The sequence below is a fragment of the Tachypleus tridentatus genome, chromosome 11 (assembly GCF_004210375.1).
Source record: "Tachypleus tridentatus isolate NWPU-2018 chromosome 11, ASM421037v1, whole genome shotgun sequence".
Taxonomy (NCBI): domain Eukaryota; kingdom Metazoa; phylum Arthropoda; class Merostomata; order Xiphosura; family Limulidae; genus Tachypleus; species Tachypleus tridentatus.
In genome coordinates, this window is record NC_134835.1 from 15,029,144 (window position 1) to 15,046,124 (window position 16,981).

The 16,981-nt window shown below is 33.9% G+C and overlaps 1 protein-coding gene across 2 annotated transcripts in view; it reads right to left on the reverse strand.

Moving 5' to 3' along the window:
• Positions 1-16,981, reverse strand: part of LOC143231683 (neuropilin and tolloid-like protein 2) — a 424,980-nt gene that overhangs the window by 39,473 nt on the left and 368,526 nt on the right. For both annotated transcript variants that reach the window (XM_076466271.1, XM_076466270.1), the window contains exon 8: positions 12,876-13,107. In XM_076466271.1, coding sequence (XP_076322386.1) covers positions 12,876-13,107 — 232 coding nt within the window. The remainder of the gene's footprint in view (positions 1-12,875; positions 13,108-16,981) is intronic.

Consider the following 16,981-nt stretch of genomic DNA (forward strand, 5'->3'; position numbering starts at 1 on the left):
GGATAAGAATTATTTTCTATAGCAAACATTTAAAAGATAGGAAGTGGTGCTGGTATAATAACGTTCCTTCATTAACCAGTATTTATATATAACGAACACTTGTCATCAGTCCTTGGTAAAACGGATAAGAATTATTTTCTATAGCAAACATTTAAAAGATAGGAAGTGGTGCTGGTATAATAACGTTCCTTCATTAACCAGTATTTATATATAACGAACACTTGTCATCAGTCCTTGGTAAAACGGATAAGAATTATTTTCTATAGCAAACATTTAAAAGATAGGAAGTGGTGCTGGTATAATAACGTTCCTTCATTAACCAGTATTTATATATAACGAACACTTGTCATCAGTCCTTGGTAAAACGGATAAGAATTATTTTCTATAGCAAACATTTAAAAGATAGGAAGTGGTGCTGGTATAATAACGTTCCTTCATTAACCAGTATTTATATATAACGAACACTTGTCATCAGTCCTTGGTAAAACGGATAAGAATTATTTTCTATAGCAAACATTTAAAAGATAGGAAGTGGTGCTGGTATAATAACGTTCCTTCATTAACCAGTATTTATATATAACGAACACTTGTCATCAGTCCTTGGTAAAACGGATAAGAATTATTTTCTATAGCAAACATTTAAAAGATAGGAAGTGGTGCTGGTATAATAACGTTCCTTCATTAACCAGTATTTATATATAACGAACACTTGTCATCAGTCCTTGGTAAAACGGATAAGAATTATTTTCTATAGCAAACATTTAAAAGATAGGAAGTGGTGCTGGTATAATAACGTTCCTTCATTAACCAGTATTTATATATAACGAACACTTGTCATCAGTCCTTGGTAAAACGGATAAGAATTATTTTCTATAGCAAACATTTAAAAGATAGGAAGTGGTGCTGGTATAATAACGTTCCTTCATTAACCAGTATTTATATATAACGAACACTTGTCATCAGTCCTTGGTAAAACGGATAAGAATTATTTTCTATAGCAAACATTTAAAAGATAGGAAGTGGTGCTGGTATAATAACGTTCCTTCATTAACCAGTATTTATATATAACGAACACTTGTCATCAGTCCTTGGTAAAACGGATAAGAATTATTTTCTATAGGAAACATTTAAAAGATAGGAAGTGGTGCTGGTATAATAACGTTCCTTCATTAACCAGTATTTATATATAACGAACACTTGTCATCAGTCCTTGGTAAAACGGATAAGAATTATTTTCTATAGCAAACATTTAAAAGATAGGAAGTGGTGCTGGTATAATAACGTTCCTTCATTAACCAGTATTTATATATAACGAACACTTGTCATCAGTCCTTGGTAAAACGGATAAGAATTATTTTCTATAGCAAACATTTAAAAGATAGGAAGTGGTGCTGGTATAATAACGTTCCTTCATTAACCAGTATTTATATATAACGAACACTTGTCATCAGTCCTTGGTAAAACGGATAAGAATTATTTTCTATAGCAAACATTTAAAAGATAGGAAGTGGTGCTGGTATAATAACGTTCCTTCATTAACCAGTATTTATATATAACGAACACTTGTCATCAGTCCTTGGTAAAACGGATAAGAATTATTTTCTATAGCAAACATTTAAAAGATAGGAAGTGGTGCTGGTATAATAACGTTCCTTCATTAACCAGTATTTATATATAACGAACACTTGTCATCAGTCCTTGGTAAAACGGATAAGAATTATTTTCTATAGGAAACATTTAAAAGATAGGAAGTGGTGCTGGTATAATAACGTTCCTTCATTAACCAGTATTTATATATAACGAACACTTGTCATCAGTCCTTGGTAAAACGGATAAGAATTATTTTCTATAGGAAACATTTAAAAGATAGGAAGTGGTGCTGGTATAATAACGTTCCTTCATTAACCAGTATTTATATATAACGAACACTTGTCATCAGTCCTTGGTAAAACGGATAAGAATTATTTTCTATAGGAAACATTTAAAAGATAGGAAGTGGTGCTGGTATAATAACGTTCCTTCATTAACCAGTATTTATATATAACGAACACTTGTCATCAGTCCTTGGTAAAACGGATAAGAATTATTTTCTATAGCAAACATTTAAAAGATAGGAAGTGGTGCTGGTATAATAACGTTCCTTCATTAACCAGTATTTATATATAACGAACACTTGTCATCAGTCCTTGGTAAAACGGATAAGAATTATTTTCTATAGCAAACATTTAAAAGATAGGAAGTGGTGCTGGTATAATAACGTTCCTTCATTAACCAGTATTTATATATAACGAACACTTGTCATCAGTCCTTGGTAAAACGGATAAGAATTATTTTCTATAGGAAACATTTAAAAGATAGGAAGTGGTGCTGGTATAATAACGTTCCTTCATTAACCAGTATTTATATATAACGAACACTTGTCATCAGTCCTTGGTAAAACGGATAAGAATTATTTTCTATAGGAAACATTTAAAAGATAGGAAGTGGTGCTGGTATAATAACGTTCCTTCATTAACCAGTATTTATATATAACGAACACTTGTCATCAGTCCTTGGTAAAACGGATAAGAATTATTTTCTATAGCAAACATTTAAAAGATAGGAAGTGGTGCTGGTATAATAACGTTCCTTCATTAACCAGTATTTATATATAACGAACACTTGTCATCAGTCCTTGGTAAAACGGATAAGAATTATTTTCTATAGGAAACATTTAAAAGATAGGAAGTGGTGCTGGTATAATAACGTTCCTTCATTAACCAGTATTTATATATAACGAACACTTGTCATCAGTCCTTGGTAAAACGGATAAGAATTATTTTCTATAGGAAACATTTAAAAGATAGGAAGTGGTGCTGGTATAATAACGTTCCTTCATTAACCAGTATTTATATATAACGAACACTTGTCATCAGTCCTTGGTAAAACGGATAAGAATTATTTTATATAGGAAACATTTAAAAGATAGGAAGTGGTGCTGGTATAATAACGTTCCTTCATTAACCAGTATTTATATATAACGAACACTTGTCATCAGTTCTTTGTAAAACGGATAAGAAAAGGCAATGTTTGATTGCTTCATGTTTTAGGAGGCAATTTGTTTTAGAAACACGTTATTGATTGAAATCTGGTAACTCAACAGTTTGAGTAATGTTCACTCTTATTATTTTCATTTTTTTCAGAAATTATGAAGAAACTGCTCAACTAAAAACAAAATCCTTTCTGCAAGGTTGTTATAAGTTAAAGGTATAGTAACAACAATCAAGTAAGAGATGGTTAGATCGGACTAACGGATGTTGTACGTTACTCCAAGAACTTCATAGCCTTACTTACTAATCTGAACAGAGACGAAACGTTTGCGAGAAATAAAAATAATACTGTAAATAAACCAAATAACATAATTAATGAATGCTATAATTTAGAACAATTAAGATAACAATAATAAATTCCTCACAATTATATTGGTATAGCATGGCTTGATGGTTGGAGTACTCGATTCGCAATCTGCGAGTTGCGGGTTTGGATAACTTTTTCAAACACGCTTGTCCTTTTAGTCGTGGAAAAGTTATAATGAAACGACCAATTTCACTATTTGTTGGTAAAAGAGTAGCCCAGGAGTTGCTCACGAGTGGTGTTGACTAGCTGGCTATCACTGTCAAATTAGAAACAGCTTACGGAGAGTCTTCGTGTACCTTTACGCGAAATTCCAAAACCAAAATAACATCTTTTATTGAGAAACTACGATACCTTAACTTCCAAAAGTTCAAACTCTGCTTTTATTTTGTATTTAGTTTTTCCGGGCTCTCGTCACTGTCTGGTTCTAGTTTAAAATTATCAATACAACTGAATTAATTAATAGCAGTAGTCAGGTCCTATCTTATTTAAATATAAACCATCCGTTCCAAAAAGCTCCCTTCTTCCACTGGACTGATCCAAGAAGTCCAGAGAAAACAGTCTTGCTGGACAAGATCCTCAAGAATAAAACCACCTTCCAAAAGTGCCTCAGAAGTGTTCACACTTAAGTGTTTAGAAGTACATAAAACAATCTAAATTTATCGCGAAAAGAATAATATCATTTTCAACAAAACCAAACCATACTATGAAGCAAATATCTTTTTAGTGTTCACAGTAAAAGTAAAAATATAGTGCTGCCACCTAGGGACAAAAACGCAGTAGGTAAGTTTGTTCTTCCTTGCTCAGTTTGACAGCTTTAACGTCTTACATTAAAATGTTTATAACTTGGTTTGAGTTTCGCGCAAAGCTACTTCAGGGCCATATGCACTAGTCCATCCTAGGAAGGCAGCTGGTCAACAATACCAACCGCCAATATTTGGGCTTTTCTTTTACCAACGAATACTGGGATTAACCCTCATATTCATGATGACGAGAAACCCACTCGAAGTAGAAATGTATATCAGGACGGCTGGTATGTGTATAAATATTTTTACCAAAAGAAAACAGAGAAGAACGTTTCGACCTGATGATGACCTGAGAAGATTAAAACGTTGTTCTCTGTTTTATTTAAGTGTTAGTATTCATACCAGCCGTCCTGAGACACATTTCCAACAGCTCTTGTGTTTCTAACAACACGTAATAATGAAACCAAAGTTACAATATTAACATTTACTCCTTTCTGCTTTCATTTGAAGCTAACGATTTGAGATCTAAGAGGGGATTATGAGTGTGGTAGAGAACAGGATATACTCGTTTCCATAACAAATCATTATTAACTCCTGATATTAACAAGAAACCGTGGTATTTCTTGAGCGTTTTATCAGACGTAAAACACTTAAGAAAATACCGATATAGAGTCATCAGAATAAATAATAGTATCTCAACTATGCCTATTTTGTTCGATTCTTCTATTATTATTATTATGCCACTCGATTCCATGAAAGAACATAGGGCCGCAATCGCTTGCGGATTCATTAACAGGCTGGTTTTTTAGTGAGTAGATTGTTAGCCTACTGCACAACCCCCAACCAGGAGGAGAAACCTGAGCCGTCCCTAATTTTGCAGTGTAAGACTAGAGGGAATGTAACTAGTCATCACCACCCACCGCCAACTCTTGGGCCACTCTTGTACTAACGAATAGTGGGATTGACCGTCACATTATAACGCCCCCACGGCTGAAAGGGCGAGCATGTTTAGCGCGACTGGGATGCGAACCCGCGACCCTCGGATTACGAGTCGCACGCCTAACGCGCTCGGCCATGCCGGGCGATTCTTCTATTATTTAACACTATCCTTCTTTCAATATATTGACCGAGCTTAATATACTTTAAGCCACGAGTTTTTAAGCTAAATAATGGGCTATCTATGCTGTGCCCACAAAGAGTGTCAGATCCAGATTTTTAGCATCAAAAAAGTCTGAAACTTACCACTACGTCACAGAGATATAGTAGAGGGTGGATAGTGTTAGCTCTATTGTTCTTGTTTTTTATTATGTTCAATCTCTGAAATGATTTGTTGGAATTACATACACTGTATAATTTAATAGCTTTTAAAGATATATTTTCTACAACGAGGGTTAAATATAAATATAAATCATGCATAGCTTTCCGGTAAAGTTATTGTAGTTCACCTTATATGCATATATGTAATATATACATTAGTTACTATAAAATCAAACAAAACCATTTTCTCTGACGTGTTTGTGCAAAAACGTTTGAAAATGCTTCACGAGGAACTCTAAAAAAGGTTTGTCCTCTAATCGGTCTATTTTTAACCTTGTTTCAGCTCCTGCTGCACGTAGCCAAGCTTGTTTGTGTATTCAACATGGAGACTGTTTGTTCGATTTTGTCGTTTTGTTTTCACATGAAATTAGCATGAACGTCGCAGTTTGCTGTGCAATATAAAGAAAAACAACAAATGATGGTTTTCGGTTTCAAACGGCCCGGATAACTGTGATTAATAACAACAAATGATGGTTTTCGGTTTCAAACGGCCCGGATAACTGTGATTAATAACAACAAATGATGGTTTTCGGTTTCAAACGGCCCGGATAACTGTGATTAATAACAACAAATGATGGTTTTCGGTTTCAAACGGCCCGGATGACTGTGATTAATAACAACAAATGATGGTTTTCGGTTTCAAACGGCCCGGATAACTGTGATTAATAACTGTGATGAATACATTTCCTGACCAACGTATCGGTTCATCAGATCTGATGAAACTCTTGAGTAAACACTTCACAGTGGCTAAGCTTTCTTTCAGACAGAGATCTATTTATTCAGATGAAATAGGCCTTGAAGTCTAGAGTCCATTTTATCATAAAGTGGCTAACTAACGTCAGTTTAAACTGTCAACTCTGCATCAAGTAACGCAGTTCTTGTAGCAGTGAAACGTGTAGACAAAATGATGTATCAGTAAGTAAAATACGCAGATAAAAGTAACCAGGAATTAGACAAAATAAAACAATATTTCATCAACATCAATATGTTTTCTCCACAAACCGTAGAAAACATTATACGCACACACCTAGACAGAAAGCAAAATCAACCAACAAAAGTATATATATCCCACGATTTAAAACCAAATCACGAAACCATGTGTATACCGTATATTTCCGACATCAGCAGAAAAATAACCAACATTTGGCAAAAACTAGTAACAAAATATGACATTCCAGTTAATACAAATTTATTCAAAAACCAGCACAAAACTGAGATCTATAGTATGTAAAAATTACATACCTTTATACCTATATTAATAAATATATCCAACACCTAAACACGCCCTCTACATTTCTGTACTCAGTTACAAAACCGTCTTCAAACGTGTAGTCAACTATCGGTCAGTTACCTCTTTCTTTCTTTGTGAACCTGACGATGACCGGGCCCGGCATGGCCAAGCGTGTTAAGGCGTGCGACTCGTAATCTGATGGTCGCGGGTTCGAATCGTAGTCGCGCCAAACATGCTCGCCCTTTCAGCCGTGGGGGCGTTATAACGTGACGGTCAATCCCACTATTCGTTGGTAAAGGAGTAGCCCAAGAGTTGGCGGTGGGTGGTGATGACTAGCTGCCTTCACTCTAGTCTTACACTGCTAAATTGGGGGACGGCTAGCGCAGATAGCCCTCGAGTAGCTTTGCGCGAAAATTCAAAACAAACAAACAAACAGACGATGACCGAAGAAGAAACGTTGTTTGCTCCTCTACATAGTGATTTTTCTATCCATATCTTTTTCTATCCATATCTTTTTCTACCCATATCTTTTTCTACCCATATCTTTTTCTACCCATATTATTTTCTATCCATATCTTTTTTTACCCATATCTTTTTCTATCCATATCTTTTTCTATCCATATCTTTTTCTACCCATATCTTTTTCTATCCATATCTTTTTCTACCCATATCTTTTTCTATCCATATCTTTTTCTACCCATATCTTTTTCTATCCATATCTTTTTCTATCCATATCTTTTTCTACCCATATCTTTTTCTATCCATATCTTTTTCTACCCATATCTTTTTCCATCCATATCTTTTTCTACCCATATCTTTTTCTATCCATATCTTTTTCTACCCATATCTTTTTCTATCCATATCTTTTTCTACCTATATCAGCCGTTTTTACTGATATAATTTTTTCTACAAGTAGGTTTTCTCGTTATCACGGATAAACCAGTAAAGAAAATTCCCAGAAGAAATACTGTACTAGTAAGTAATACGTACAGAAGAAATACTGTACTAGTAAGTAATACGTACAGAAGAAATACTGTACTAGTAAGTGATACGTACAGAAGACATACTGTAGTAGTAAGTGATACGTACAGAAGAAATACTGTACTAGTAAGTAATACGTACAGAAGAAATACTGTACTAGTAAGTGATACGTACAGAGGAAATACTGTACTAGTAAGTGATACGTACAGAAGAAATGCTGTACTAGTAAGTGATACGTACAGAAGAAATACTGTACTAGTAAGTGATACGTACAGAGGAAATACTGTACTAAGTAAATTGATACGTACAGAAGAAACACTGTACTAGTAAGTGATACCGCATTACAGAAGAAATACTGTACTAGTAAAGTGATACGCACAGAAGAAATACTGCACCAGTAAGTGATACGATACGCACAGAAGAAACACTGTAGTAGTAAGTGATACGCACAGAAGAAAACACTGTAGTAGTAAGTGATACGCGTACAGAAGAAATACTGTAGTAATATGATACCGCACAGAAGAAATACCGTAGTAGTAAGTGATACATTACACAGAAGAAACACTGTACTAGTAAATTGATACGCACAGAAGAAATACTGTAGTAGTAAAGTGATACATGTACAGAGAGAAATGCTGTACTAGTAAGGATACGTACAGAAGAAATACTGTACTAGTAAGTAATACGCACAGAAGAAATACTGTACTAGTAAGTGATACGCACAGAAGAAATACTGTAGTAGTAAGCGATACGCACAGAAGAAATACTGTACTAGTAAGGATACGCACAGAAGAAATACTGCACTAGTAAGTAATACGTACAGAAGAAATACTGTACTAGTAAGTAATACGTACAGAAGAAATACTGTACTAGTAAGTAATACGTACAGAAGAAATACTGTACTAGTAAGTGATACGTACAGAAGAAATACTGTACTAGTAAGTGATACGTACAGAAGAAATACTGTAGTAGTAAGTGATACGTACAGAAGAAATACTGTACTAGTAAGTGATACGTACAGAAGAAATACTGTACTAGTAAGTGATACGTACAGAAGAAATTCTATACCAATAAACTGGATATATACATATCACCTAAACAATTATCAACAGAGTTAGAAAAAAACAATAACAAAAACAATCAATGAATTTTTACGCTATTTAGTGATGACGAGAAAACCACTTGAGGTTAAAATGTATCTCAGGATGGATGGTGTGGGTATTTAACACTTTCACTAATTAAACAGAGCCTGTAGATCACATGAGAGGCTCTAAATGTTGTTCTCTGCTTTATTAGTAAAAGTGTTAATAGCCATACCAGCTGTCCTGAGATACATTTTCACGCCATATATATTTGAATTCGTTATGCGCAAGACAATTCTAATAATTGAAAAGAACATCTTTCTGGCACCCTGTATATTGTTACAACCAAGTCTTCGCAGTTACTGTGACAGAGTCAGGAGGTTTTATTGTAATATTGTGACAAATTAAGAAGTCAGGAAGCTTTACTGTAGCTCCTCAATAAATAAATATTAACACCCAAGGTTCTTCTGCTATTCTGGTAGGGATAACACGGTATCAGCAGAATAGTGTTACACCTACTGTAACTCAGATAACACAGACTGATGACACAGAAGGCATTATTTTCACACGCTTATAAATATAGAATACGTTATGCCCTCTGCTAGTACAGTGGTAAGTCTACAGATTTACAACGCTAAAAATCCGGGGTTTGATTCCCCTCGGTGGGCTCAGCAGATCGTCTGATGTGACCTTATTATAAGAAAAAAAATAACATCCACACAGAATATGTCATACTAAAACAATCACAATATTTCGCTGTATTTTCTAGTGCCGATGAGGCACTACGGTCTATACTTATGTTCGTGACTGTTCGCACAAATCCATGTGACAAAAACAACATATACATGATTATTCTTGAAGTTTCTGTTCCCATTAGCGCAGCGACAAACTAGTGGACGTTTATCGCTAGAAACCGGATTTCGATACCCGTGGTGGGCACAGCATAGGTAACACATATTGTGAAAGTTTGTGCTCAGCTACAAACATTTAGCACTAGAAGACGTATAGAAGAATATTTTTATTGTAAATAATAATGTCCGTATATCTGTGCTTATAATTTTTAGTTATTAAACGAATATAAAACTCAAGTGCCCACACTTCCTTTCAACATGTTTGTAAACACAACAACGTTTTAGCTCAAGGCTTTTGTCTTATTAATGGTTCATTTCAATCTCACAAATCGTAGTTGAAACTTATATATTTTAGGCTTATTTCAGTTTCAATATTGCGTCATTGTCTACGTATAACCACGTGGTGTAAACTTTCACATCAGTTGCTCGTAGTTTTGATAATAATTTCTGCCCTCTCATGGTTTAACTGGATTCCAATGTATGGTTGATGAGCCAGCCTGTAAGTGAAACCTATTCAACGAAACACTCAGTTTTATAGCTTAGGCCTAACTTGCTTATCTAGTGCGTAAAATGATTAGTCTGGGGGCTAGACATATGCAGTTTTGGCTTCTTATAACCTTTGCCTTTTGACCTCTTAGCATTCCATCTTTTCGTAACGTAATGTATGGTCAGCCACTAATTTTATGAGTCAAGACGATTTAAGTTCGGGGTGGGAACAGTTCTAATCAGCAAGAATAATCGCCGATAGGCATACATATTTGCGATCCTTAGGTTGTGAGTAGAACGCCCTTGCCACTAGACACTCTGAGCTTCTGGATTTGACAAAAATGATAAAAAGTAAGTTAATGAATGTCAAACACACAATTTGATATTTAAATATAAATATAAACATGTAGTTCTTGTACCAGTTCAATAAACAAAATTATAACCGCAGATGAAACGACATATAAATGGCATCATTCACTATCACACGTGTTTTCTCGTGCTCGAATTTGCAAAAATAGACATGCTTTACATTAAGACAACTTGAATCACGTGAATTTGTTTGAGCAATCACGAGGTTTTTAAAACTGTTTCTGATGGGTTTTCTCAAGTGCTACATTATAGTCATGGCTCAACAAGCTATCCTATAAAGTGACTTCCCTCTGAAATTCTCTGAGTTTGTGTCGAACATTTTTAGCACATCTACCTTCGATCATCATGGGTTCTGGATTATGTTCCAGGAGTGTTCTTAAACCATTAATCTTCAACATTTCCTCCCTTAATGCAAAAACAAAGTTTCCAGAACACTTATCAAAGCAAATTAGATAATAAACTGAACCTAGTGCCTGAAGAAGCTGACTAGTAGAGGTCGGTAGATCTCAGTAGCAGACGATGCACGTATTCACTGCTAACGTGAAGTCAACGACATTATAAATGTAGTGCGCAGAGCGAGGACTCGTGCTAAAGAGTGTGAAAAAAGGTACGTGACTCGATATAACTTGGAGAACGTGGGCCTTAGACAGTGAGTATATAACTTGTAAACACATTGATGTTTAACTTTCACAGACCGTCATTACTAAGACGATGTTTATTTTTAACCCCTAAACAGCAGTAATGTTGCAGGTAGCAGCATAATTTATGATGGCCGCCGTTTAAGGGTTATGTGGGCTTTTGCAGAACCTGCTTATTAGCCCTTTATTACGTAAATAAATACAAGTATACACTTATGTTTTACCTTATCCGCGTAACAAGGTTTCAGTTTTATACATAATGCGTGAACAGTTATTTCTTAAAGCACTTTATTATTACTTTTTAAAATATTTCTAACAATTAATCCAATCTGTATTTTGAGCTCGGTTTATACAAACAGTTATACGGATGTGAGATATTTTATCTGTATATAATTTGTTATCTCATATCCTATATTGTATCTAAGACACATAATGTTTTGCAACAACATGAGACCTACTGATTTATCTCCCATCCTCTTAGCTAAATTAAAAGTTATTAATTACTAGAATCCTTATTACTAGAAAGTTAATACGGTTTACTCTATACGAGTACCAGAACACACAGAATCCTTATTACTAGAAAGTTAATACGGTTTACTCTATACGAGTACCAGAACACACAGAATCCTTATAACTAGAAAGTTAATACGGTTTACTCTATACGAGTACCAGAACACACAGAATCCTTATTACTAGAAAGTTAATACGGTTTACTCTATACGAGTACCAGAACACACAGAATCCTTATTACTATAAAGTTAATACGGTTTACTCTATACGAGTACCAGAACACACAGAATCCTTATTACTAGAAAGTTAATACGGTTTACTCTATACGACTACTGGAACACACAGAATCCTTATTACTATAAAGTTAATACGGTTTACTCTATACGACTACTAGAACACACAGAATCCTTATTACTATAAAGTTAATACGGTTTACTCTATACGACTACTAGAACACACAGAATCCTTATTACTATAAAGTTAATACGGTTTACTCTATACGACTACTAGAACACGCAGAATCCTTATTACTAGAAAGTTAATACGGTTTACTCTATACGACTACTAGAACACACAGAATCCTTATTACTATAAAGTTAATACGGTTTACTCTATACGACTACTAGAAAACACAGAATCCTTATTACTATAAAGTTAATACGGTTTACTCTATACGACTACTAGAACACACAGAATCCTTATTACTATAAAGTTAATACGGTTTACTCTATACGACTACTAGAACACACAGAATCCTTATTACTATAAAGTTAATACGGTTTACTCTATACGAGTACCAGAACACACAGAATCCTTATTACTAGAAAGTTAATACGGTTTACTCTATACGAGTACCAGAACACACAGAATCCTTATTACTATAAAGTTAATACGGTTTACTCTATACGACTACTAGAACACACAGAATCCTTATTACTATAAAGTTAATACGGTTTACTCTATACGACTACTAGAACACACAGAATCCTTATTACTATAAAGTTAATACGGTTTACTCTATACGACTACTAGAACACACAGAATCCTTATTACTAGAAAGTTAATACGGTTTACTCTATAAGAGTACCAGAACACACAGAATCCTTATTACTATAAAGTTAATACGGTTTACTCTGTACGACTACTAGAACACACAGAATCCTTATTACTAGAAAGTTAATACGGTTTTCTCTATACGACTACTAGAAAATTTAAGTCAGATATAAAACATTCTTTTTACAGTTGGAGTAAATATTATAACCAAGACCTACCTGATTCCCTGAATCCTGTATAAAGTATTTTAAACACACCATCCAAGGCTTCTGATTGGGCAAAATAGCGAACGTGAAGAATGTTAGTGTTTGACCGTTGAGGTTCTGTCGCTGTTCCACAAAACCTGTCAAGTCTAGAGTCCACGCTGAGGCTTTCTCCATAAATATCGATGTAGTTCAGATAACAGTTGTTAGGTTGGGCAAGCTGATATTTCTGGAAAGTTAAATACATCTGAAACAAGAATAAAAAAAACTTAATGCCAAAGAAGCATGGAAGATGATAGTTCTGGATAATTTTATTCTGTTAGCTGTCATGGGGACAATACGATTATTGCTAACTCATGGAATTCAATATTTCCTAAATAAGCTTAGTGTCAACAACTGCCACTGAAATTAGGTTCATAAATATGTTTATTAAACCTACATGATGTGGCATACTTTGTATTAATTGTTTGACATTGATATATTCTGCTCACTTTAAACTAAAGTAATTTTACGTCGTTGTTTTTTAATGAAATCATATTTGTGGTAAAAGCCTGATATTCTGAAAATTGAACGTAAAATCACTTACGTGGGCCTAACGTTCGACAATGGTGTATGTATAACATTATATTAGGAATATAAGACGATAGCATTTTTAGGTGTATTTGTAATTACTTCAGAGACCTATGTTACTGTTGCCTGTAATTAAACCTTTCTATTGTTTTGAAAAACTGTGTCAACATTTTCAAAATGATAATATCATAGTATTGTTCATTAAAGAACTGATTTAAAAAAGTAAGTTAGAATAATAGGAATAATTAAAACTCAGTACTAGTTAACTATGTTAGCTAACACTATTTTAAATTGAAAAATTCAATGTTGGTTTTCTATGCCTCTAAATTTCATTAGGACAAGTTTGCATTGCCTAATTCAATGTTACTTTTATATATCACTTATTTAAGAATTCTTTGTTTTATTTCAAACAATGTTACTTTTTTGTATGCAACTCTGCCGCTAGGATCTCTTTACATTGCTTAACTTAATGCTGTCATTTCTAGGTTAATAATTTAGTTAAATGTTGTTTTTCTTCGACACTAACTCAGTCAATATTTTAAATCACACAAAGTAATTTTTATTCAATCCTTTCATCCTCCCAAAAAGTTACATGGAAATAAACGGAAAACTTTAAAACATAAGTATATAACATTAAGCTGACTGTCATTCAGAAACATGATTCAATGTTCAACCACAGTACAAAGACACATACATGATTACATTGTTGATGTCTCTAATAACCTACTATAGAGATATTCTCCCTCTCGGTGGTCCACCTGGAAATGTACCTCCTTGAAAAGATGAGCCACCTCATCTGCCCGGCTAGTACTTAGCATTACGAGGAGTTTCATCAGAGCCATATAACATATCATACAACAAATGAAGTTTTCCAACATCCATCTCACATAGTTTATGAACCACATCATCCAACCTACTATTAAGTGGATCCAATTCAGTGAGACAGTGAACAATCTATTATAAGCATAATGTATAATAAGGTTTTCTACTGGGGACCGAAGTACAATAATCATTACTAACTACATGAGATTAGATCTTGAGATCTATCCATCGATGAAGGAGGACACACTCATTAGCTAGTTCACATCTGGAGCACCCAAATAACAGATGAAGATGTGTTACCACAGTGATTTGTTTACACGACATAGCTTGTGTTCAGACGTTCTCTCCAAATATAAAGAAAGGAAATAAACGTTTTCTATATATGTTTATACAGTTGGTACAGTTTTTTTAATGAGAGCTGTCCTCTTATCCTTAATGATGGGTAATAACGTACTAGAAGAATTGTTAGGATCATGTTTAGTTCACTGTGTGATGCATATAGCATCATGCTTCTTACTGACATGGTTTCCTCAAGAAACCCAGCAGATTGTAGCAGTTATATCAACGTTGGTACGGACAAGATAAACTGACCAAAGAAGCCTTACTCAGCGTAATCCACTGGCATGCAAGCATCTTCCCACTGGTTGTAAACATTCAATACAGTTGCATGGTCATTAATCTCATCCTATGGAAACATCGATGCACCCTCGCAAGACGACCGGAATACTGGTGTCTAAAACTTGTAGAATTGTGCTGTGAGCACAAATTGATCATCTTTAGTGTGCAGATGTTTCTAAGACGAGACTGAACTGGCAACTTATCCAAGATTTTATCAAGAGGTTTGAAGTTGACTTCAGATTCTACAATAGCATCAATGACAACATCTTACTGATACCAACCAGTCAAAACAATATGGTCGTGTCATCCAGGGAAGTACAAAACAGTTAAGGAGTGGTATAATTGTCTAGCTTTTCAAAACTGGCACGAGAATAGAGGTGGAAATATAAACCAGGATGCACACGACCAGCTCGGCCGCAACGTTTTCTCACTTCTTGATGCCATTCAGAGGCACAATTGCACATGTTGTTTTGTGAAGTAAACAGCTTTATTTCAACTTTGCAGAAGTAAATGGCGAAGACAGCCTAATTGATTGCGATACTAGTCTCAGTGATATTTATAGATTACAGGTCGAACACTTTCAAAACATACATTGCTGGCCCTCTAGAAGCAATTATAAATAGGCAGGATAATGTAGGTATTGCTACCGAAAACAGGGCGCTGATCAAAATTAAGAATTCGATGTTGGCTTTATTTAAATGTTCGCTCGGTCTTGCCCCTCCACCCGCAGTGGCTCAGCGGACTTACAACGCTAAAAACCAGGTTTCGATACCCGTGATGGGCAGAGCACCGATATCATATTGTACTTAATTCAAAACAACAACGCTCGGTATTTTATTTTTGTTGTATTCTGAAAATGGAAGACTAATGTTATGAAATATCCTATTACATATTTGTTACGAAATATCGTATAAAATATTTGTTGTGAAATATCGTATCACATATTTGTTACGAAATATCCTATCACATATTTGTTATGAAATATCGTATCACATATTTGTTATGAAATATCCTATCACATATTTGTTATGAAATATCCTATCACATATTTGTTATGAAATATCCTATCACATATTTGTTACGAAATATTCTATCACATATTTGTTGTGAAATATCATATCACATATTTGTTGTGAAATATCATATCACATATTTGTTGTGAAATATCGTATCACATATTTGTTACGAAATATCGTATAAAATATTTGTTGTGAAATATCCTATCACATATTTGTTATGAAATATCCTATCACATATTTGTTACGAAATATCGTATAAAATATTTGTTGTGAAATATCGTATCACATATTTGTTGTGAAATATCCTATCACATATTTGTTATGAAATATCCTATCACATATTTGTTACGAAATATTCTATCACATATTTGTTGTGAAATATCGTATCACATATTTGTTATGAAATATCGTATCACATATTTGTTATGAAATGTCCTATCACATATTTGTTATGAAATATCGTATCACATATTTGTTGTGAAATATCGTATCACATATTTGTTGTGAAATATCGTATCACATATTTGTTATGAAATATCCTATCACATATTTGTTACGAAATATCCTATCACATATTTGTTATGAAATATCGTATAAAATATTTGTTATGAAATATCGTATCACATATTTGTTGTGAAATATCGTATCACATATTTGTTGTGAAATATCGTATCACATATTTGTTACGAAATATCGTATAAAATATTTGTTGTGAAATATCGTATCACATATTTGTTATGAAATATCGTATCACATATTTGTTACGAAATATCGTATAAAATATTTGTTGTGAAATATCCTATCACATATTTGTTGTGAAATATCGTATCACATATTTGTTATGAAATATCGTATCACATATTTGTTATGAAATATCGTCTCACATATTTGTTATGAAATATTCTATCACATACTTGAATTTAGTTATGATTGTTTATAAAAATGTGTACATTTTAATTGTGTCGTGAACTTGAATACTGACAACTGGAGTTGATTATTGTCCTAATTCTAGTGCAGTAACAGCTACAATATCAGGAACAGACATTTCTTTATTTATTAAGTCACTAGAGTAATTAGTAGGCACGCGCTTCT